Source organism: Macaca thibetana, chromosome 19 (genome assembly GCF_024542745.1).
Source record: "Macaca thibetana thibetana isolate TM-01 chromosome 19, ASM2454274v1, whole genome shotgun sequence".
In the NCBI taxonomy this organism is placed as follows: Eukaryota; Metazoa; Chordata; class Mammalia; order Primates; family Cercopithecidae; genus Macaca; species Macaca thibetana.
In genome coordinates, this window is record NC_065596.1 from 3,122,226 (window position 1) to 3,145,986 (window position 23,761).

Genomic DNA, 23,761 nt, shown 5'->3' on the forward strand with positions numbered 1-23,761 from the left:
AGTGAACTTCTAAGGTTGCGTCATCCGTTGCCCCTCTCTGCCCTCCTAGCTATCACTATTAAATATAATGGGTATTGAGAAAACTGTTAGATATTATTAAGGAATTCCTATATATTTTCCAGTTAAGTGTTCTGATGTAGCTCAAGTATTTTCTTACCCCTACCTCCAGGGTCTAAACTAGCAAATCACCTCAGGACACCTACAGAGGACAATTGGCGATTTTCCAATAGAAAGTGAAATAACCCCGTTAATGAGCACAGTCAGGGCACAATCACCCTAAAAATAGTCACTTCACACAGATTGGTTTAGATGTTTTTCTAAAATGAGCAAATTTAGGCAACGTAATTCATGTTTATCTATCCCCAGCTCCCCTGCTTCCCCATTCCTAATGGTCATCCCAAGATGTGTACAGCAGTATGGTACAGCATGGTGAGAAAGGACCTCAGGGATGGCATGAGGGTCTTTCCTGCATTATCAAAACGATTAAAAAGTTGTTAAAAGGGTATCAAAATGTTCTGTTTCTTACCCTTAAGTAGCTACTAACATGCATTATACAAGCTGACCCAGGTAAGGAAAAGAGAAAGTGCATTTCAAGGCTCAGCTCACTTGTTAATTAGGTGTAATTCCCTGGGCACGTGACCCCGCCCACTTGAGCCTATTTCCCCGTGCATAAAATGCGCTAATGCCGGGGAGGGTGGGTCCTGGAGGGACCTGGTGGGTCCCGGAGCTTTATCCAATCAGTGGCGCTGGCGTGGGAACCACCCAATCAGACGCGCAGTTAGAGAGGGCCGTGGTTTCCAGCTTTTGGCTGGGCCTTTGTCTCCCGCTCCCGCCAGAGTTTGGGATCCGTCTCTGCTTTTCCGCGTCCTCCGCCTCGGGAACCCCCGGTGACTTTGTCGCAGCCTCCGTTACCCTGTGATCTGCAGGTCCTGGGAGACGCACAGCTAAGATGCCCGGACATCCTGGAGGCTGGGAAATGGTGAGTGCGCGGGGTTGGGCATCCCGAGAGGGGAGAGCGGGCTGTGAAACTGGCGGGACCGGCCCCCTCACAGTCCGCTCCTTGAGTCCTGGTCGCTGGCGCAGCTCCGCCCCAGGCCCCTCTGGCCGCAAGATGGCGCCTGGACCTGCAGCCCAGACTCCCGCGTCCTGCCCGGTTCCTGCACGGTACCCTGTCTGGATCTCTTTGGTCAAGTCTGCACCGGCAGCCCCGAGTATTTCCCAGATTGTTCAGGGATGCCGGACGGGTCATCGGGGCAGAATCCCGACTCGGTGTCTGCGCAGGAGGGGCTGCGGCCCTGGAGTCTTCAGTTTCTGTTTCTTTTTTTTTGGAGAGGGAATCTTGCTCTGTCGCCCAGGCTGGAGTGTAGTGGCGTGATCTCGGCTCTCTGCAACCTCCGCCTCCGGATTCAAGCGATTCTCCTGTCTCATCCTTACGAGTAGCTGGGATTACAGGTGCGCACCACCAGGCCCGGCTAATTTTATTTTTTTATTTTTATTTTTTATTTTTATTTTTACTTTTCCTAGACATGGGGTTTCACCATGTTCGCCAGGCTGATCTCGAACTCCAGACCTCAGGTGATCCGCCCGCCTCGGCCTCCCAAAAGTCCTGGGATTACAGGCGTGAGCCACTGCGCCCGGCCTCTTACGAACATTTCTGAATCTCGCACTGGGAGGCTTTCAAAAGTTGGACAATTGACTCTCATATGTGGGCCTGGTCCATAGGTGGGTTGGTTACTCTCAGACCAAGATTCAGTACACATGTGAGGCTGTGACTGCACTGAAAGGCACAGTCTGCAGACAGAATTGTGGCTCTCTTGCAATACTTCTGTCAACCATTGAGATTGTGACTCATGTACTTAGACCCAACATACAGGAGGTGTTGACTTTCATACCTGGAACCTGGACATGTGTGGAATTTCTCAACACATTCCTGGACTTTCCTGCAGGTAAGATTATATGCATCTACTAAGCACCTTAGTGATTTGACTCGGTGCCTTGGCCCAGCCCACAGATGGAGATTGTCACATATCGCTTGACTTTGCACCTTGAAGATGTGACTTTTTTCCAGCTTTGTTGATGCCCACAGGTGGCATTGTGACACATAGCTGGGCCTTTCACTGAGATGATGGGAGTCTTTTTTCTTGCCTTGGCACTGCCCACAGGGTGCATTGTGACATATTGGTAAGCCCTGCACTCAGGTTATGTGACTCTCCTTTTTTCCCTAGTCCCTGAATATTTTGGATGTTAGGACATGTTACTAGGTCTAACACCTATAAAATAGGAAGCTCCTGCCCAGGCCCTTTCTTTTTCCTTTTTTTTTTTTTTTTTTTTTTTTTTTCGTTTGAGACAGTCTCGCCCTGTTGCCCAGGCTGGAGTGCAGTGCTGCGATCTCAGCTCACTGCAACTTCTGCCTCCCAGGTTCAAACGATTCTCCTGCCTCAGCCTCCTGAGGTACTGGGATTACAGGTGCCTGCCACCACACCCAGCTAATTTTTGTATTTTTAGTGGAAACGGGGTTTTGCCATGTTGGCCAGGCTGGTCTGAACTCCTGACCTCGTGATCCGCCTGCCTCGGCCTCCCAAAGTGCTGGGATTACAGGTGTGAGCCAATGTGCCTGGCCCTGCCCAGGCTCTTTCTATAGAGGGCCTTGTGACATATCTCTGTATCAGTCACCTAGGAAAGTGACTCTCCATTTTTGCTTGCCTTCTGCCTACAGGAAAAATTGTGACTTATCACTAGGCTCAGGTACCAGGTAATGTGTCTCTCCTGCCTGGGCGTGGACCACAGAGAGCATTGTTATCCATTGCTGGGCTCAGCACCCAGGTGATGTGACTCTGCTGCCTGTGTCCTGCTTTCAGGAGAAGGTTGTAACATATTCCTGGCTAAATATTCAGGTGATGTGACACTCCTTTCTGGTCTCTGCCCTCAGAAAAGACTGTGACATATTCCTGGCCCAAAACCCAGGTGATGAGACTCTTCTCTCTCCCTATTCACAGGTGGAATTGTGAAATATAGCTTGGCCCAGTTCACAGGTGCAATTATGACTCTTCTACCTTCAACCCACCAATAGGAGAGATGCTGCCTCTTATAGCTAGACTTATGGTTATGAGTATTATCCTGGGTCTCTTTCTTTTTTTTTTTTTTTTTTTTTTTTTTTTTTTTTTTTTTTTTTTTTGAGACGGAGTCTTGCTCTGTCACCCAGGCTGGAGTGCAGTGGCCGGATCTCAGCTCACTGCAAGCTCCGCCTCCTGGGTTCACGCCATTCTCCTGCCTCAGCCTCCCAAGTAGCTGGGACTACAGGCGCCCGCCACCTCGCCCGGCTAGTTTTTTTTTTTGTATTTTTTAGTAGAGACGGTGTTTCACCGTGTTAGCCAGGGTGGTCTCGATCTCCTGACCTCGTGATCCGCCCGTCTCGGCCTCCCAAAGTGCTGGGATTACAGGCTTGAGCCACCGCGCCCGGCCTATGGGTCTCTTTCTTGTACAAAGGTCATAGAGAATTTTTTTTTTTTTTTTAAAGGACTTTCGTTCATGTTTCCCGGGCTGGAGTGTAGTGGTACAATCTCGGCTCACTGCAACCTCCGCCTCCTGGGTAATTTTTGTATTTTTAGTAGAGATAGGATTTTGCCATGTTGGCCAGGCTGCTCTTGAACTCCTGACCTTAAGTGATCCACCCACCTTGGCCTCCCAAAGTGTTGGGATTACAGGCGTGAGCTACCATGCCCAGCCGAGAATTACCACGTTTTTTTTTTTTTTGAGACAGGGTTTCGCCCTTGTTGCCCAGGCTGGAGTGCAGTGGTGAGATCTTGGCTCACTGCAACCTCTGCCTCCTTGGTTCAAGCGATTCTCCTGCCTCAGTCTCTCGAGTAGCTGGGATTACAGGCATGTGCCACCACGCCCAGCTAATTTTGTATTCTGAGTAGAGACGGGGTTTGTCAGTGTTGGTCAGGCTGGTCTAGAACTCCCGACCTCAGGTGATCCGCCCGCCTCAGCGTCCCAAAGTGCTGGGGTTACAGGCGTGAGCCACCGTGCCCAGCCTAATTACCACTGTTTTGAATAGTATATAAGTCTCTCGTGGTACAGAGAGTGTTCAGTAAACAGGTGAGACTGTGTTTCTTCTTTGCCCACCCCACCAATCGTTAGAATTGTCACCCTCGGCCGGGCACGGTGGCTCACGCCTGTAATTCTAGCACTTTGGGAGGCCGAGGCGGGCGGATCACAAGGTCAGGAGATCGAGACCACGGTGAAACCCCGTCTCTACTAAAAATACAAAAAATTAGCCGGGCGCAGTAGTGGGCGCCTGTAGTCCCAGCTACTCAGGAGGCTGAGGCAGGAGAATGGCGTGAACCTGGGAGGCGAAGCTCGCAGTGAGCCGAGATCGCGCCACTGCACTCCAGCCTGGGGGACACAGCGAGACTCCGTCTCAAAAAAAAAAAAAAAAAGAATTGTCACCCTCACACAGTGACGGAACCCACTGGTGAGGTCCTGAATCTCATGCATGGACATAGTCCACAGTTAAAATTGTGGCTGTTATATGTGAACGTTATGCAAGAGTTTGAATAATGACTCATTTCTACATCTAGTTCATAGGCAGGTGAGAATTTTTCTATCTGAACCAATGAGAAGTCTACCTTCCTGAGGACATGTTGATTGTCATACCTGGGCTGACGGCCAGAGCTAACACAGTTCACAAAAGAGTTGGAGGCTCTTATGCACAGGTTCAGTTCATTGGTGAAATTGTCACTAGCGTACTTAGACCCAACATAGAGAATTTGGTGACTCTCATACCTAGAACTGGGACCCGTACGGGATTAATTCATTACTGGACCTTCCTACAGGTCGGATTGTGACATACGCCTTTGTCCAGCACCTGAGTGATTTCAGTTTCCTGTCTGGTCCCAGCCCAAAGGTGTGATTGTAATATATCACTGGTCCCAGCACCTAGGTGATATGACTCTCCTCTTTTTATGGGACCCCACACATTTTGGGTGTTGTAAAAATATTACTGGATCCTGCACCCATGTTATGTGACTCTCCCACCTGTGCCCTATGTGTTGTGCCATATTATGGCACAATATGTCACACTAGAAATTGTTACATATGGCTGGGCACGGTGGCTCACGCCTGTAATCCCAGCACTCTGGGAGGCTGAGGCTGTCGGATCACTTGAGGTCAGGAGTTCAGGAGCAGTCTGGCCAACATGGTGAAACCCCGTCTCTACTAAAAAAAATACGAAAATTAGCCGCGCATGGTGGTGCATGCCTGTAATCCCAGCTACTCGGGAGGCTGAGGCAGGAGAATCGCTTGAATCCAGGAGGCAATGGTTGCATTGAGCTGACATCGCGCCACTGCACTCCAGCCTGGGCAATAGAGCAATACTCTTTCTCGAAGAAAGAAAAAAAGAAAAAAGAAATTGTTACATATAAGGCTGGGCACAGTGGCCTAGTGCCTGTAATGCCAGAACTTTGGAAGGCTGAGAGTGGGTGCATCACCTGAGGTCAGGAGTTCAAGACCAGTCTAATCAATATGGTGAAATGCTGTCTCTACTAAAAATACAAAAATCAGCCGGGCATGGTGGTGTGCGCCTGTAGTCCCAGTGACTTGGGAGGCTGAGATAGGAGAATTGCTTGAATCTGGGACATGGAGGTTGCAGAGCCGAGATGTGCCACTACACTCCAGCCTGGGCAAGAGAGTGAGACTCCCTGTCAATAAATAAATAAATAAATAAGTAAATAAATAGTTACATGTTGTTGGTTCAACACCCAGGGGATGTAACACTTTTTCTCTGGACCCTGCCTACTTTTTCTCTGGAGCTTTGTGACATAACTCAATGATGCCCATCACCATGGTAATGTTACTTTTTTTTTTTTTTTTTTTCTGGAGACAGTCTCGCTCTGTTGCACAGGCTGGAGTGCAATGGTGTGATCTTGGCTCACTGCAACCTCCGCCACCCAAGTTCAAGCGATTCTTCTGCATCAGCCTCTTGAGTAGCTGGGACTACAGGCATGTTCCACCATGCCCAGGTAATTTTTGCATTTTTAGTAGAGATGGGGTTTCAGCATGTTAGCCAGGCTGTTCTCGAATTCCTGGCCTCAAGTGATCCACCCTCCTCGGCCTCCCAAAGTGTTGGGATTATAGGCGTGAGCCACTGCGCCCAGCCAGTAATGTTACTTTCTTCTGCCTGGTCTCTGCTCACAGAGACCTAGCATCAAGGTGATGTGACTCATCTTTTTCTTAGGCCCTGCATATTTGTGTATTGTGACATACTGCTCAGCTGAACAGCTAAAGGATGGGAGTCTCCTACCTGGGCCCTTCCTACAGGGAGCATTGTGACATGTCCCTGCATTCATCACCTAGAGGATGTGACTCTCCTCTTCTGCCTGCATCGTGCCTACAGGGAAAATTGAGGCATATTGCTGTGGCCAGCGACAGATGATGTGTTTTTTTCTGTGTGGGTCTTTATTACAGAAATGATGGTTGACATATCACTGGGCCCAGCATCCCGGTGATGTGACAGTCTTCTTCCTCTGGTTTTAAGTTTTGCCTGTAGTGGACAATGTGAAATATTGCTAGGCTCTGCACTGACATGTGAGTCTTCTGCCTATGATTTGGCCACCTGGGCCATTGTGACATATCGCTGGGTCCAACAGCCGAGTGATACTACTTTTATGCCTGGACCCTGCCTATGGGTGGCATTTCCAGATGTCTTTGCACCAGTCACACAAGTGATTTGACTCTTGTCTTACCTGGTCTCTGCTCACAGGAAGTGTTGCGACATTTTGCAGCACATAGCTGATTTTATTTATTTTTTTTCTTAGTTTTTCCTCCAGGGAAGATTGTAAAATATTGGTGAACCCAGCACCAAAGTGATGTTACTGTATTTTTTTCTTGGCCCTGCTCACATAAGACATTGTGACATGTTGCTGGGTTTTACACCTAAGTGATGTGAGTTTCCTGCCTGTACCATGCTTACAGAAAACATTTTAACATATCTGTAAGCTCATCAACTATTTTATGTGACTCTCCTCTTTTATCTGGGCTTTGTCCATAGGTCAGATTGTAATATATCTTTCAGCCTGGGTTGTGCTAACACAAAAGAGAGTGACTTATTGCTTGGCCCAGCACACAGGTGATGTGATTCTTTTGCTTGGTCCCTGTTCACGTGGTCATTGTGACATAACTCTGGGCCAGTCACCTAAATAATAGATCTCTTCTTTTTATTTCTGAATCTGTCCACAATAGGAAATGTGAGATATCGCTTGGCCCAGCACCCATGTGATGTGACTCTCCTCTCATGCCTAGGCCCTGCCCACTGTAGTGATTGTGCTGCCAGCTCCTGCGTTATATCACTCTTGTCTTCTTCCTGAGCCTTGCAAACAGGTAGCACTAGGAAATATCCCTGGGCCTTTCACCTAGGTGATGTGACTTTTCTGCCTGGGCTGTCCTTTCCGGGTATTGTGACATGTTGCTGGATAAAGCATTTAGGTGATGTGACTTCTCTACTGCTTGGACTCTGAACAAAAAAAAGATTTAGATTTATCACTGGGCCCAGCACCTACATGATGGGACTCTTCTCTTGTCTGGGCCCTGCAAATTATTATTATCATTATTATTATTATTATTTTTGAGATGGAGTTTTGCTCTTGTTGTCCAGGCTGGAGTGCAATGGCACAATCTCGGCTCATCGCAACCTCTGCCTCCTGGGTTCAAGCGACTTTCCTGCCTCAGCCTCTCAAGTAGCTGGGATTATAGGCATGTGCCACCACACCTGGCTAATTTTGTATTTTTAGTAGAGACAGGGTTTCTCCATGTGGGGCAGGCTGGTCACAAACTCCCAACCTTAGGTGATCTGCCCACCTCGGCCTCCCAAAGTGCTGAGATTACAGGCATGAGCCACCTCACCTGGCCCCTGCATACATTTTGTATTGTGACATAAAGCTGGGTCTATCACCAAGGAGTTTCCTACATAAGCCCTGGCCACGAGAGTATTATGACATATCTTTTCATTCATCACCTAGGTGATGTGACTCTTCAGCCTGTGCCCTGCCAAAAGAGGATTGTCATGTATCATTGGACTCAGCATCTAGATGATGTAACTCTCATCTTTTGCCTGGACCTTGCGTATTTTGGGTATTGTTACACATTACTGGGTCTGACATTAGGGGATGGGAGGCCCCTGCCTGGGCCTGCCCACAGGGGTCCTTGTGACATATTTTGACATCTATCAATTATAATATGTGACTTTTCTCACCTACATGCACCATGCCCCGCCAAAACATTGTAACATATCACTGGGATCAGCAACCAGATAATGTGTGTCATCTCTCAGGGTGTTGCTCATAGAGAGCACTGTAACATATTGTTGGGCCCTGCAGCCAGGCGATGTAACTTGCTGCCTGTGCCCATCTTTTTTTTTTTTTTTTTTTTGAGATGGAGTTTCACTCTTGTTGCTGCAATGGCGCAGTCTTGGCTCACCGCAACTTCCGCCTCCCAGGTTCAAGCGATTCTCCTGCCTCAGCCTCCCTAGTAGCTGGGATTACAGGCATGTGCCACCATGCCCGGCTAATTTTGTATTTTTTTTAGTAGAAACGGGGTTTCTCCATGTTGGTCAGGCTGGTCTTGAACTCCCGACCTCAGGTGATCTGCCCGCCTCGGCCTCCCAAAGTGCTGGAATTACAGGCACGAGCCACCACGCCCGGCCTGCCTGTGCCCATCTTTTTTTTTTCTTTTTTTTTTTCTTCTTTTTTTTTCTTCCTTTTTGTGGAGAATGGGGTCTCGCTATATTGTCCAGGCAGGTCTCTAACTCCTGGGCTCAAGCTATCCTCCCACCTCTGAGAGCTGGGATTACAGGCGTGAGTCACCGCACCTGGCGCCTGTGCCCATCTTATAGGAAGAGATGTTAAGGCATCCCTGGCCAACCACCTAGGTGATGTGACTCTCCTGTCTCGTCCTTGCCCTCAAAAAAGATTGTGACATATCTCTAGACCAGCCCCAGGTGATGTGACTCTCCTGCTCACTCCCTGCCCATAGGTGTAATTGTAATATTGTAACATATATATATATATTTGTAATTTTTTTTTTTTTAAATTGAGAGAGAATCTCGCTCTATTGCCCAGACTGGAGTGCAGTGGCGGGATCTTGGCTCACTGCAAGCTCCGCCTGCCGGGTTCACGCCATTCTCCTGCCTCAGCCTCCTGAGTAACTGAGACTACAGGCGCCCGCCACCATGCCCGGCTAGTTTTTTGTATTTTTAGTAGAGATGGGGTTTCATCGTGTTAGCCAGGATGGTTTCTATCTCCTGACCTCGTGATCTGCCTGCATTGGTCTCCCAAAGTGCTGGGATTATAGGCGTGAGCCACAGCGCCCAGCCCTTGTCACATATATTTTGCCCCAGCTTACGAATTACTATGATGATTCTCGTATCTTGAACGAGGCAATAAAAGAGGTACACCTTGCCTAGCTAGGCTTGGGAAAACAAACATGATTCTAAGTTTTCTTTTTTTGCAAAGGTCATAGAGAATTACCACTCTCTCAAATATTATAAAAAAGCTCTCAGGTGGCACAGAGAGTGTCATCACAAACCAGAAACACAGATGAGATTGTATTTTGTGTATCTTTTTTTTTTTTTTTTGAGACGGGGTCTCCCTTGGTCACCCAGGATAGAGTACAGTGGCACGATCTCAGCTCACGGCAACCTCCACCTCCCAGGTTCAAGTGATTCTCCTGCCTCAGCCTCCTGAGCAGCTGGGATTACCAGCGTGCACCAGCACGCCCAGCTAATTTTTGTATTTTTAGTAGAGATGAGGTTTTACCATGTTGGTCAGGCTGGTCTCGAACTGCTGACCTCATGATCCGCCTGCTGCAGCCTCCCAAAATGCTGGGATTACAGGCGTGAGCCACCATGCCCAGCCTGAGATTGTGTTTCTTTTTTTTTTTTTTTGAGACGGAGTCTTGCTCTGTCACCCAGGCTGGAGTGCAGTGGCCGGATCTCAGCTCACTGCAAGCTCCGCCTCCCGGGTTTACGCCGTTCTCCTGCCTCAGCCTCCCGAGTAGCTGGGACTACAGGCGCCCGCCACCTCGCCCGGCTAGTTTTTTTGTATTTTTTAGTAGAGACGGGGTTTCACCGTGTTAGCCGGGATCGTCTCTCGATCTCCTGGCCTTGTGATCCGCCCGTCTCGGCCTCCCAAAGTGCTGGGATTACAGGCGTGAGCCACCATGCCCAGCCTGAGATTGTGTTTCTTAAATGAATACCCTGCCAATCATTATACTTGTAACCTCAGTACAGACAAAGCTTACTGATGAGGTCCTAAATCTCACATGCAGATGCAGTCCACAGTTGGAATTATCACTGTGATATGCAAACATCGCCAGAGTAGGAATGATGACTCATTTCTCAACATAGCCCACAGGCAGGTGAGGACTCTCCTATATGGATCATCCAATTGGAGAGATGTTGACTCTCATACCTGGGCATAGGGCCACAGGTACGATCATGGGCTTATACGATCACAAAGATCTCAGAGTGGATTCGACTCTCCTGCATATCGCATAAAGCCCTCGGGTAATACATTGAGTGCCCTTACATGGCCCAGCACACAGGTGACATTGTGACACTCATATATATAACCAGCCAACAGTAAATATTGTCATCCCTTAATATAATCTACTTCTGAAGTTCTGAATGTCACACCTGGAGGCAGTGGAAAATTGCAAAATTGACTCTTATAGGTGAATCTGGTCCACAGGTGGATTGGTGACTCTCAGGTCAAGATTCAGCACACCTGTGAGGCTATGTTTTTTCTTCTTGTTGTTTTGTTTTTTTGTTCTTTTTTTTAGGCCTGGTTTCACTCTTGTTTCCCAGGCTGGAGTGCAATGGCAGGATCTTGGCTTACTCCACCTCCCACGTTGAAGTGATTCTCCTGCCTCAGCCTCCCGAGTAGCTGGGATTATAGGTGCCCCTCACCACATCCGGCTAATTTTTGTATTTTGAGTAGAGATGAGATTTCGACATGTTGGCCAGGCTGGTCTCTACTCCTGACCTCAGGTGATCCACCTGCCTCGGCCTTCCAAAGTGCTCAGATTACAGGTGTGAGGCACCATGCCTGGCCGAGGCTATTATTTTACTGAGGAGACACGGTCTGCAGAATAGATTGAGGCTGTTATGCATAAATTCATATACATTGAGATGGTGACTTGTGTACTTAGACCCAGTATTCAAATGGTATTCACTCATACCTAGAATGAAGACATGTGAAGAATTATTTATCTTATTTCTGGGTCTTTCTGCAGGTGTGATTGTGACACATACCTCTGCTCAGAATGCGAGCAATATGACTCTCCTGCCTGGGCCCAGCACACAGATGGGATTGTGACATATTGCTGGACCCAGCATGTAGATCACATGACCCTATGCTCTTGCTTTGGTGCTGCCACAGAGGGCATTGTGACATATCACTGGTCCGTGCACCCAGGTAATATGTTTCTCCTTTTGTGCCATGCCCAAATGGGCTATTGTAACATATTACTGGGTCTAACACCCAGATGATACGAATCTCTTACCTAGACCCTGGATTCAGGGGACATTTTGCCATATTTCTGTATCCATCTATTTGATGTTACTCTCCACTTTTACATGGACTTTTCCCTAGGAGACATTGTAATATGTGTGTGCCAAGCACCTACATGATGTCACTCTTCTCTCCTGCCTGGGCCCTGACCACAGAAGAGGGGGTGACGTATCATTAGGCCCTGACCACAGGTTATGTGATTTTTCTGCCTGGTCCTTGTCCAGAGAGGACATTGTGACATTTATATGACTCTCCTTTTGTCTCTGAGACTTGCCCACATTAGGGATGTGAATTTTGTTCCTTGCCTCAGTCCTGCCCACTGGGGTGATTGTGACATATAACTAGGCTCAATTCCTAGGTTATGTGACTCTTCTTTATGAGCCTTACCCACATAGGGCATTTTGACGTGTCTCTGGAGCCCTCTCTTAGATGAGGTGACTCTGCTGCATGGGCCCCTTTTTTTCAGAAAATATTGTGCCATATTTTTTGACCTAGTAACAAGGTGATGTGACCGTCGTCTACTGCTTGGTTTCTGCCCAAGGCGGGATTGTGATTTTTTTTTTTTTTTTTTTTTTGAGAAGGAGTCTCGCTCTGTTGCCAGGCTGGAGTGCAGTGGCACGATCTCAGCTCACTGCAACCTCTGCTTCCTGGGTTCAAGTAATTCTCCAGCCTCAGCCTCCCAAGTAGCTGGGACTACAGGCACATGCCACCATACCCAGCTAATTTTTCTATTTTTAGTAGAGACGGGGTTTCACCATGTTGTCCAGAATGGTCTCGTTCTCTTGACCTGGTGATCCACCAGCCTCGGCCACCCAAAGTGCTGGGATTACAGGTGTGAGCCACTGCGCCTGGCCAGGGATTGTGATTTATCACTGGGCCCAGCACCTTGGTAATGTCACTCTCCTTTCCTACTACAGGTTTCAGGTAGAAAAGGAGAGTCACATCACTTAGGTGATAAACAGAAAGATATGTCATAATTCTCTTACTGGCAGGGCCCATACAGGAGAGTCACATCACCTAGGCATTGGACCCCACCATATTTCAGTATACACAATTGTTTCACCTAGGTGTTGGTGGATTATGTGTTGTATATATTAAAATATGGCTAGTCCAACACTTAGGTGATGTGACTCTCTCGCATGAGTCCTGCTAATAGAGGAATTATGACATATCTTTTAGTTTATCACCTAAGTGATGTAACTCTTCTTTTTTACATGAACCCTGTAAAAGGGGAGGATTGTGACATATCACTGGACTCTACATCTAGGTGATATTACTCTCCTCTTTAACCTGGGCCCCTTGTATTGTGAGTATTATGACATATCACTGGGTCAAACCAAATGGGTAAAAAGCTCTTGCTGGGCCCCTGTCTATCGGAAGCACCTTGTGACATATCTGTGCATCCATTACTTTGGAGGTATGACTCTCCTCTTCCATCTGTACCATGCCCACAGAAAGATTGTGTTGCATCTCTGGGTTCAGCAACCAGGTGCTGTGTTTCTTATGCCCAGGCCTTGCCTGCAGAGAGAATTATGACGTAGCTAGGCCCAGTATCCAAGTAACATGACTTTGTTGTCTGTGCCTTGCTTTCGAGAAGGAATTGTAACATAACCCTGGACAGGCAACCAGGTGATATGACTCTCCTGCCTGATCCTTGTCCTGAAAAATTGTGATGTATTTCCAACTCAGCATGCAGGTGGTTACTCTCCCGTTTGCTTTCTACTCACAGGTTAGATTGTGACATACACTTTAGCCCAGTTCACAGTTGCGATGATGATACTCATACCACAAACCAGTCAATAGCAGAGATACTGGTGCTGGTAGCTAGACTTAGAGAAACGGGTAAAGTCCTGAGTTTTCTCTAGGTAAGAACAAAGGATTACCGTTCCTTCACATTTTGTATAAAGTCTTTGGACAGTACAGAGAGTGTTATCATAGGGCCAAGCACACAGGTGAGACTGTTTCTGCAATGTACAACCTACCAAATGTTAGCATCGTCACCCTCACACATGGACAGAGCCCACTGGAGAGATCCTGAATTTCACACGTGAATGGAGTCCACAGTAAAAATTGTGACTGTCATGTAATCATGTGACAACAGTTAAGCTGGTGATTCATTTCTAAACCCAACTCATAGGCAGGTGAGAACTCTTCTCTAGACCCAGCTGATTGGAGAGATGTTGACTCTAATGCATGAGCCTAGGTCCACAGGTATCATTATGAGTTTGTATTAGAAAAAAAGTCTCAGAGCAGATTGTGACTATCATGGATATTGTATAAAGCCCTCAGGTGGTACAGAGAGTTCTGTAACAGGGCCTAGCACGCAGGTGACATTGTGACATTCATGTGCACACCCAGCCAACAGTAAAAATGAACAACTTTCCACATGAACACAGCTCACTGTTGAAGTTCTGAATCTCACACCTGGAGGTGGTTGGAAAATTGACTCAAATGTGGATTGGGTTCACACGTGAGCTGGTGACTCTCAATCCAAGATCCAGCATATCTGTGAGGCTGTGACTCCACTAAGGGACACGGTCCACAGCAAAGACTGAGGCTCTCATGCATGTATCTAGTCCACCATTGAGATTGTGACTCCTGTACTTGGACTCAACATACAAAATGTGTTGACTCTAATACTTAGAAATGGGATGTGTGGGATTGTTCATTCGCACATTTTTTTTGCGACTGTGATTGTGACATATACCTTTGCCGAGCACCTGCGTGATTTGACTCTCCTGCCTGGTACCTAGTGCACAGATCGGATTGTGACACATTGCTGAATCCAACACCTAGGTGGTGTGACTGTACTTTTGCCTCAGCACTGCCCACAGGGGGGCAGTGTGACACATCATTGAACTCCACACCCTGGTTATGTGACTCTCCTGCCTGTGCCCTGCCTTCTTGGGCCATTGTGACATTGCTATATGCAACATCCAGGTGATGTAACTTTCCTTGCTGGGTCCTGCTTGCAGGAAGCATTATAATCTAGCTGTGCACCCATCACCCAGGTAATGCAACTCTCTTTCTACCAGGTTGCTGCTCACAGAAAGAATTATTCCCTATCACTGGGTCCAGCATCTAGCTGTTGTGATGCTTCTTTTTCTACCTACATTCTGCTCACAATGTAGATTTTGACATAATGCTGGGCTAAATACAAAACCGTGTTACATTTTTCCTCAGCACTTTCCTCATCAGGCATTGTGACATTGTTTGGCCCAAAACTAAGGTAATGTGAGCCTCCTGCCCATAGTGGGCATGGTGACATATTTGTGAACCCATCATCTATGTAATGTGACTTTCTTTTTTTTTTTTTTTTTTTTTTTTTTTTTTTTTTTTTGAGACTGAGTCTCACGCTGTTGCCCAGGCTGGAGTGCAGTGGCGCGATCTCGGCTCACTGCAAGCTCCACCTCCTGGGTTCACGCCATTCTCCTGCCTCAGCCTCCTGAGTAGCTAGGACTACAGGCGCCCGCCACCGCGCCCGGCTAATTTTTTGTATTTTTAGTAGAGACGGGGTTTCACTGTGGTCTCGATCTCCTGACCTTGTGATCCGCCTGCCTCGGCCTCCCAAAGTGCTGGGATTACAGGCTTGAGCCACCGCGCCCGGCCTGTAATGTGACTTTCTTACCTGGCTTTTCCCTATAGGAGAGATTGTGACATATATTTGGGCCCAGAACCTAAATAATGTGTTCCTTCTTCCTTCCTGCTATGGCCATGCTCCCATAAAAGAGAGTGACTTATTGCTGGGATTAGCACACGGGCTATGTGATTCTTCTGCCTGGTTCTTCTCCACAGGGGTTACTTTGAATTATCTCTGGGCCCATTACTTAGATGATGTGACTCCTCTTCTTCTTGGGATGTGTTCACAGTTTGGATTGTAACATATCACTTAGTCCAGCACTTATGTGATGTGATTCTTTTTTTTTTTTTTTTTTTTTTTTTTGAGACGGAGTCTCGCTCTGTCGCCCAGGCTGGAGTGCAGTGGCCGGATCTCAGCTCACTGCAAGCTCCGCCTCCCGGGTTTACGCCATTCTCCTGCCTCAGCCTCCCGAGTAGCTGGGACTACAGGCACCCGCCACCTCGCCCGGCTAGTTTTCTGTATTTTTTTGGTAGAGACAGGGTTTCACCAGGTTAGCCAGGATGGTCTCGGTCTCCTGACCAATGTGACTCTTTTCTCATACTTTGGCCTTGTCCACTGGGGTGCTTGTGATATGTAGCTGCACCCAGCTCTTAGGTTATGTGATCTTAGTGGTTTTTTTTTTTTTTTTTTTTTTTTTTTGAGTCCTACACATGGGACATTGTGACATCTCTGTTCCTTTCACCTAGATGATGTGAGTCTTCTGCCAAGGCTGTTTTCTCAGAGGGTATTGTGACGTTTATGGACCCAGAACCTAGGTGATGTGACTGTCTTCTGCCTTGGTTCTGCCCAAGATGTGACTTTTTTTTTTTTTTTTTTTTTTTTTTTTTGCCTGATCTCTGCATACATTTTGTATTGTGATATATATGGCTGGGTCCAACACCTAGGTATTATGAGTCTCCTGCATGGGCTCTGTTCAGAAAGGTATTATGACATATTCTTTTTTCTTTGTCACTTAAGTGTTGCGACTCTCCTTTTTTGACTAGAACCTGCTACAAAGGATAATTGTGAAATGTCACTGGACCCAACACCTAGGTGATGTGACTCTCCTTTTTTCCTGGGTCTCACATAATTTGGGTATTGTGATATATTGCTGAGACCAACATCTAGGGGATGGGAAGCTTCTTTCTTGACCCTAACCACAGGAGCTTTGTGACATATCTCTGTATCCATGACCTAAATATGTGATTCTTTGTTTCTTCCTGCACCCTGCTAACAGAGATTATGGCAAATTGCTGAGTGCAATGTATCTTGTGCTGACCTCCTATCTCATCCTGTGACTAAGAATGCCAAACCTGGGGATGCAGCCAAGTAGGTTTTAGCATATTTCACACAGCTGCTATTCAGGATTGAGTTGCTCTGGTTTGAATGCCTCCAACATTAAGATCCACTATAAAATTATGAAAAAAATGTGTAGTAAATGATAATTAAATTAGGATGGGCTATTCTGGCCCGGGTGCGGTGACTTACTCCTATAATCCCAGCACATTGGGAGGCCAAGGCGGGCAAATCACCTGAGGTCAGGAGTTTGAGACCAGCCTGGCCAGCATGGGGAAGCCCCATCTCTACTAAAAATACAACAATTAGCCAGGCGTGGTAGCGCACGCCTGTAATCCCAGCTACTCAGGAGGCTGAGGCAGGGGAATCGCTTGAACCCAAGAGGTGGAGGTTGCAGTGAGCTGAGATTGTGCCACCGCACTCCAGCCTGGGCGATAGAGCGAGACTGCATCTCAAAAAAAAAAAAAAAAAAAAAAAAATTTAGGATGGGCTATTCTGAAAGATGTAGCAATAATTATATTTGCATTTATGAGTTTTTTAATTCTCTACACTTGATAATGAAAGAGGTTTCCATTGTTAAAGGAAAATTAATCTCTTGATGCCAAAATTACTAAGCCACTAGAAAAGTCAAGCTGGGAACTATGTCAGGCAAACCTGCCTCCCATTTTATTTCTAAATAAGATAGCTACAAAGATTAAAAAAAAGCTACATACCTTCTTTACAGTTAGCCAACAAGGAAATTCCTTGAGAACAAACTACAGACAGAACTCAAAAGTCATTTCTCTGAGCCTAGCCTGAGACAAATGTACATCCAATTGCTTCCTCTGCACTGTTGTTAATTTAGATATATAGATTCACTGAGCCAGAATAAACTGTGTATTCACTTGAATGCTTATCAAGGACTCAAAATAATCCAGCTTTTTATCTCTTACTTACTTATGACTTGGAAGCCCCCACCTCAAGTTGTCCTGCATTACTGGATCAAACCAATATACATCTTACACATATTGATTGATGTCTCATGCTTTCCTCAAATGTTTAAAAGCTGCCGGGTGCGGTGGCTCAAACCTGTAATCCCAGCACTTTGGGAGGCCGAGGTGGGCAGTTCACCAGGTCAGGAGATCGAGACCATCCTGGCTAACAGGGTGAAACCCTGTCTCTACTAAAAATATAAAAAATTAGCTGGGCATGGGGGCATGTGCCTGTAGTCCCAGCTACTTGGAAGGCTGAGTCAGGAGAATCACTTGAACCCAGGAGGCAGAGGTTACAGTGAGCCAAGATCGTGCCACTGCACTCCAGCCTGGCTGGCAGAGCAAGACTCTGTCTCAAAAAAAAGAAAAAGGAGGCCGGGCGCGGTGGCTCAAGCCTGTAATCCCAGCACTTTGGGAGGCCGAGACGGGCGGATCATGAGGTCAGAATATCGAGACCATCCTGGCTAACACGGTGAAACCCCGTCTCTACTAAAAAATACAAAAACTAGCCGGGCGAGGTGGCGGGTGCCTGTAGTCCCAGCTAGTCGGGAGGCTGAGACAGGAGAATGGCGTGAACCCAGGAGGTGGAGCTTGCAGTGAGCTGAGATCGCGCCACTGCACTCCAGCCTGGGTGGCAGAGCGAGACTCCGTCTCAAAACAAAAAAAAAAAAAAAAAGAAAAAAGAATAGATATATAAATGTTAAGTATAGGCAAATGTAGATGCAAATACACATCTGTCTAGACAATTCCTGCTTTCAAAATCACAGAGAATGGTCACTTTTTAACCTTTTTATGTAATTAAAACAACAGATTTTTCATCTTCAGTTACATTTATGCTCACAATACATATATATACCAACATTATTTAATAAAATTCTGGATTCCATTTATTCTATTAGAACTTCTGTACCTATTTTGAAACTTGAGATTAAATTGTCTTTTGCTGAGTTTGCCCAGTTTATATTTCAAGTAATACTATATCATGGGAAGACGTTAGAGATTTTCTATATTTTTATGTTTTGCATCAGTTTCCAAAACCTGGAAATTATCTGTTTTTGAATTTCTTATGAAAATAGAATACTGTCCACTAAGAATATTCCATTAGCATACTGCAACTTAAAAGTCAGGAAATCTAAACTTTTCTCTTTCTGGTAATATTACCTATATAATACTTAGGTTTTTTTAAATTTTCTTTCTCTTTTTGCATGTGCTTTTTAATTTTTTAAAAATATGCATAACATTTCCTTGAATTCTATTAATGGACCTCAATGCTTTAAAAAAATTTTTGATATAAAAATAAAAACTCAGTCTGAATGTGATGGTTCATGCCTATAATCCCAGTACTTTGGGAGGCTGAGTTTGTAGGATTCATTGAGCCCAAGAGTTTGAGACCAGTTTGGACTACACAGTGAGGCTTCATCTCTACAAATAAAAATATAATAACAAATTAGCTGAACATGGGGGCACCTGCCAGTCGTCCCAGCTTGCTCCAGCCTGGATTGCTGAGGCTGCAGTGAGCTGCAGTCATGCCACTGCACTCCAGCCTGGGTAACAGAGACTCCCTTTTTTTTTTTTTTTTTTTTTTTTTTTTTTTTTTGAGACGGAGTCTCGCTCTGTCGCCCAGGCTGGAGTGCAGTGGCCAGATCTCAGCTCACTGCAAGCTCCGCCTCCCGGGTTCCCGCCATTCTCCTGCCTCAGCCTCCCGAGTAGCTGGGACCACAGGCGCCGCCACCTCGCCCGGCTAATTTTTTGTGTTTTTAGTAGAGACGGGGTTTCGCCGTGTTAGCCAGGATGGTCTCGATCTCCTGACCTTGTGATCCGCCCGTCTCGGCCTCCCAAAGTGCTGGGATTACAGGCTTGAGCCACCGCGCCCGGCCGAGACTCCCTTTCAAGAAAAAGAAAAAACAAAACAAAAAAAAAACCCACAGAGAATCAATAATAAAATATTCAATGTAATGCTTCCTACTCAAAGGACCAGAAGCCAGGAAGGTCATAAAAGCTGAAATTTAAAAACAATTATTTTCATTTTTTAGTAGCCATATATTATTTATAAGTGCGTATGACCTTATACACAACGTTAAAAGCAGATACCCTCTGGGGTGGGCCTGCTCAGCTCAGGGAGGAAGCCCTGCCTGAAAAGGCTGCAGCCTAGGCTGTCACTCTTTCCTCATTCAGTCCAGCGTCTGATCACATCTTCCTTCACTCAGGGTTTGAGGGGGCAGGACCTTAGAAGTTGTCCAATCAGGGACGCTGGGCTGGAAACCGTCCAATCAGGCACGCGGCAGAGGCGGACAGGGCGGCTTCCGGGATGTGGCGGGGCCTTTGTCTCTGGGTGCAGTCGGAGCTCCGTGTTTCGTCTTCACTCTTCTGTGTCCTCTGCTCCTAGGGGCGGATCCTCTGTGGCCCTGTGACCTGCAGGTATTGGGGGATCCACAGCTAAAGACGCCAGGACCCTCCGGAAGCCTAGAAATGGTGAGTGCCGGGTCCGACATCCTGAGAGGGGGAAGGGGCCGTGGCGCGACTCAGGCCTCCCTGCAGTCAGCTCCACAATCTGCGCGGCTGGAGTTCTTGCCCAGCTCAGTCTCAGTCCCCTTCAGTCGTAAGATGGCGGCTGCGCTGACAGCCGGGCCGGGCGTCCTGTCTCTTCCCTGCGCAGTGACTGTGTCCCGGCCTGGAGCCCTCTATGGGCAGCTCCGCAGCCGCAACGCGGCGTCTCTCCCAGATTGTGCGGGGACCACGGGAGGGTAGTCAGGGGAGAATCCTGACTGGTGATGCAGTTTCATGAATAGTAAGAGCTTTGGTCCGTGGCGTTTCCAGTCCATTTTTTTGTCTATTAGAAACTTAGGAGAGTCGGCCGGGCGCAGTGGGTCCCGCCTTTAATCCTAGCACTTTGGGAGGCCCAGGCGGGCGGATGACCAGGTCAGGAATTTGAGAGCAGCCTGGCCAATATGGTGAACCTCGTCTTTACCGAAAATACAAAATTAGCTGGGCGTGGTGGCGCGCGCTTGTAATCCCAGCTACTCGGGAGGCTGAGACAGAAGAATAGCTGGAACCCAGGAGGCGGAGTATGTAGTGAGCCGAGATCGCTCCATTGCACTCCAGCCTGGGCATTGTAGTGAGACTCTGTCTCAAAAACATATATACACACACACATAAGTCACCACAAAAATATTAAATAATTTAATCAAAGAGTAATTTAAGACTGTAGAGCGCCCAGCAATGGTTTGTAGTTCGTGGTCCATGGAGAATGAAGGAAAGACTTTTTTTTTTTTTTTTTTTTTTTTTTTTTGAGACGGAGTCTCGCTCTGTCGCCCGGGCTGGAGTGCAGTGGCCGGATCTCAGCTCACTGCAAGCTCCGCCTCCCGGGTTCACGCCATTCTCCTGCCTCAGCCTCCCGAGTAGCTGGGACCACAGGCGCCCGCCAGCTCGCCCGGCTAGTTTTTTGTATTTTTTAGTAGAGACGGGGTTTCACTGTGTTAGCCAGGATGGTCTCGATCTCCTGACCTCGTGATCCACCCGTCTCGGCCTCCCAAAGTGCTGGGATTACAGGCTTGAGCCACCGCGCCCGGCCTTTTTTTTTTTTTTTTTTTGAGACGGAGTCTTGGTCTGTCGTCCAGGCTGGAGTGCAGTGATGCGATCTGGGGTCACTGCAGCCTCCCTCTTCCGGGTTCAAGCGATTCTCCTGCTTCAGCCTCCTGAGTAGCTTGGAACTACAGGCGTGCAGCACCATGCTGGGCTGATTTTTTCTATTTCAGTAGAGACTGGATTTCACAGTGTTGCCCAGGCTGGTCTCCAACTCCTGAGCTCGGCAGTCCGCCCGCCTCGGCCTCCTGAAGTGCTAGGATTACAGGCATGAGCCACTGCGCTCGGCCAGGAAAGACTTTTAGAAGGTGCATGATGAAGAAAACCAAATTCAATAATTTGTTAGGTAGAGTTATATAGTTTTTTAGTTTGTATGATTAAGGTGGAAATTTCCTGATTTTATATATATAAGGTGGAAATTTCGGGTTAATTGGCAGTTTATAGTTGTTTAAGCCTGAATTTTGTTTTCCTCAGCGTAGTAATTTACAAAATACACATTTGAGTTAGATTTTTATAAGGTAGAAACCTTGACATTAGCGCGATCTCAGTCTAATTGCCTGCCACGTAATTATTTTCACACTCCACAGAAGAGTGATTTTCCTCTGCATTTTTCTCATATGTTTCAAGCAGGATCTGAAGTCTACACCCAACTCCCTATTCCTGCAGCCTAATGGGTTTGAGTAAAATACTAAATTTTCAGTCTGGGCACAGTGGCTCACGTCTGTAATCCCAGCACTTTGGGAGGCTGAGGCGGGTGGATCACGAGGTGAGGAGTTCGAGACCAGCCTGGCTAACAGTGAAACCCCGTCTCTACTAAAAATACAAAAATTAGCTGGGCATGGTGGTGCGTGCCTGTAGTCTCAGCTACTCGAGAGGCTGAGGCAGGAGAATGTCTTGAACCCAGGAGGCGGAAGTTGCAGTGAGCCCAGATTGCGCCACTGCACTCTAGCCGGGGCAACAGAGCGAGACTCCGTCTCAAAAAACACAAACAAAACAAAAAATCAGCCAGTTGTGGTGACGGGCGCCTGTAATCGCAGCTACTTGGGAGGCAGGAGAATCGCTTGATCTCAGGAGGCGGAGTTTGCAGTGAGTCGAGATCGCATAGTACTCCAGCCTGGGCCACAGAGCGCAACTCCCTCTGGAAAAAAAAGAAGAAAACTAAATTTTCCTTTTTTTCTGACATTCACAAATGCCACCTTCTTCTCCCTAATTCACGTTATCAACTGTTTTTTCTTTTTTTTTTTTTTTTTTTTTTTTTTTGAGACGGAGTTTTGCTCTTTTGCCCAGGCTGGAGTGCAATGGCACAATCTCGGTTCCCTGCAACCTCCACCTCCTGGATTCTAGGGATGCTCCTGCTTCAGCCTCCTTAGTAGCTGGGATTACAGGCGCCTGCCACCACGCCCAGCTAATTTTTTATATTTTTAGTAAAGACGGGATTTCACTATATTGGCCAGGTGGTCTCGAACTCCGAGCTCAGATGATCCACCCGCCTCAGCCTCCCAAAGTGCTGTGATTACAGGTGTGAGCCACCACACCCGGCCATATTTTTAAGAATCTTTATGCAACTGATGTACGTAAACCATCACATTTAATCTGGCAGCTGCTCTTCTTTCTTAGGTTTTCTTTGCATTTATCTGTCTTTTGAAAATGAAAGCTCTTTGTTTACTGGCCAGAAAAACTAGAAAAAAACACAGACTTCTCCACTTACTGGATGTTTGACAAATAGTCTTTTTGGGCCAAAATCATTGGCATTACTGATGAGTTTGTTAGAAACTTAGAAACTCAGACTTTATTCTAGATCTTCTGAAAAAATAATCTGCATTAACAGGATCCTCAGTTTATTGTACACCTTAATATTTTAAAGGTCCCTTCTAACTCAACATGTCTTTATCTGAAAAATATTCGCAACTGATTCTGTATGATGGAAATTGAGAACTCAAAAATTTACATGTTTGTGTTTATGCTCTCAGTTTTATAGTTTATCATCCAGAAAAGTATTATATATACACTGATATTGTGGATCTTACGCCACTTTCTTTTCTCAGGGGTAGAGAATGCATTGGAGAATATTTCCATGTAGAGAATTATTTTATTGGATAATTTCAGTGTCTTCTATAAGTCAGAACCTGTTCTCTTTACTCTCTCATTTTACCTTGAGTCAAATTATAAATTCTGCAAGTGGCCACTTGGTAAATGTGAGTGTGTGTGTGTGTGTTTTTTTAGGGACCATTGACATTTATGGATGTGGCCATAGAATTCTGTCTGGAGGAGTGGCAATGCCTGGACACTGCACAGCAGAATTTATATAGGAATGTGATGTTAGAGAACTACAGAAACCTGGTCTTCCTGGGTGAGCATAACTTCAATACTCAATCCTAATACACCCTAAATCTTTCATTTTTTTTTTCTGTAGACTGTTTTTTGGTAATTTGTACTTTGCATACATGAGTTTCAGATTCCTGTTTTCAAAAAAACTGGGGGGATTTGTTGGTGCACTAAATAATTTTCTTCAAGATATTTCATCTTGACCTGAACTTTCCACATTTCTGAGCTGATCTGTATCTTTCACTCCAGAATAGTAGTAATTCCAGAAATTAAGTGGCATAAAATATTTTTGCCCACAACTTAAAATCTAATTGCCAACACTAATTTTTGATTCAGTATTACCAGGTAGTGAAATACAAAATAAGATATTTTCTAAATATTTAGAAATTTTTGTTAAAGGCCAG

At 46.4% G+C, this 23,761-nt stretch overlaps 1 protein-coding gene across 5 annotated transcripts in view; it reads left to right on the plus strand.

Annotated features, from left to right (window-relative positions):
• Window positions 1–791: 791 nt before the first annotated feature.
• LOC126942195 (zinc finger protein 43) overlaps window positions 792–23,761 on the plus strand; it is a 48,154-nt gene continuing 25,184 nt past the window's right edge. Inside the window, exons 1-4 of one of the 5 annotated variants that reach the window (XM_050769509.1) lie at window positions 792–979; window positions 5,885–6,020; window positions 19,837–19,922; window positions 23,256–23,382. In XM_050769509.1, coding sequence (XP_050625466.1) covers window positions 950–979; window positions 5,885–6,020; window positions 19,837–19,922; window positions 23,256–23,382 — 379 coding nt within the window. In that variant the 5' untranslated portion in view covers window positions 792–949. Of the gene's footprint in view, window positions 980–5,884; window positions 6,021–7,992; window positions 8,090–19,337; window positions 19,923–23,255; window positions 23,383–23,761 lie in introns of those variants that run through there. The other 4 variants (XM_050769510.1, XM_050769511.1, XM_050769513.1 and 1 more) reach the window with 4 other exon arrangements.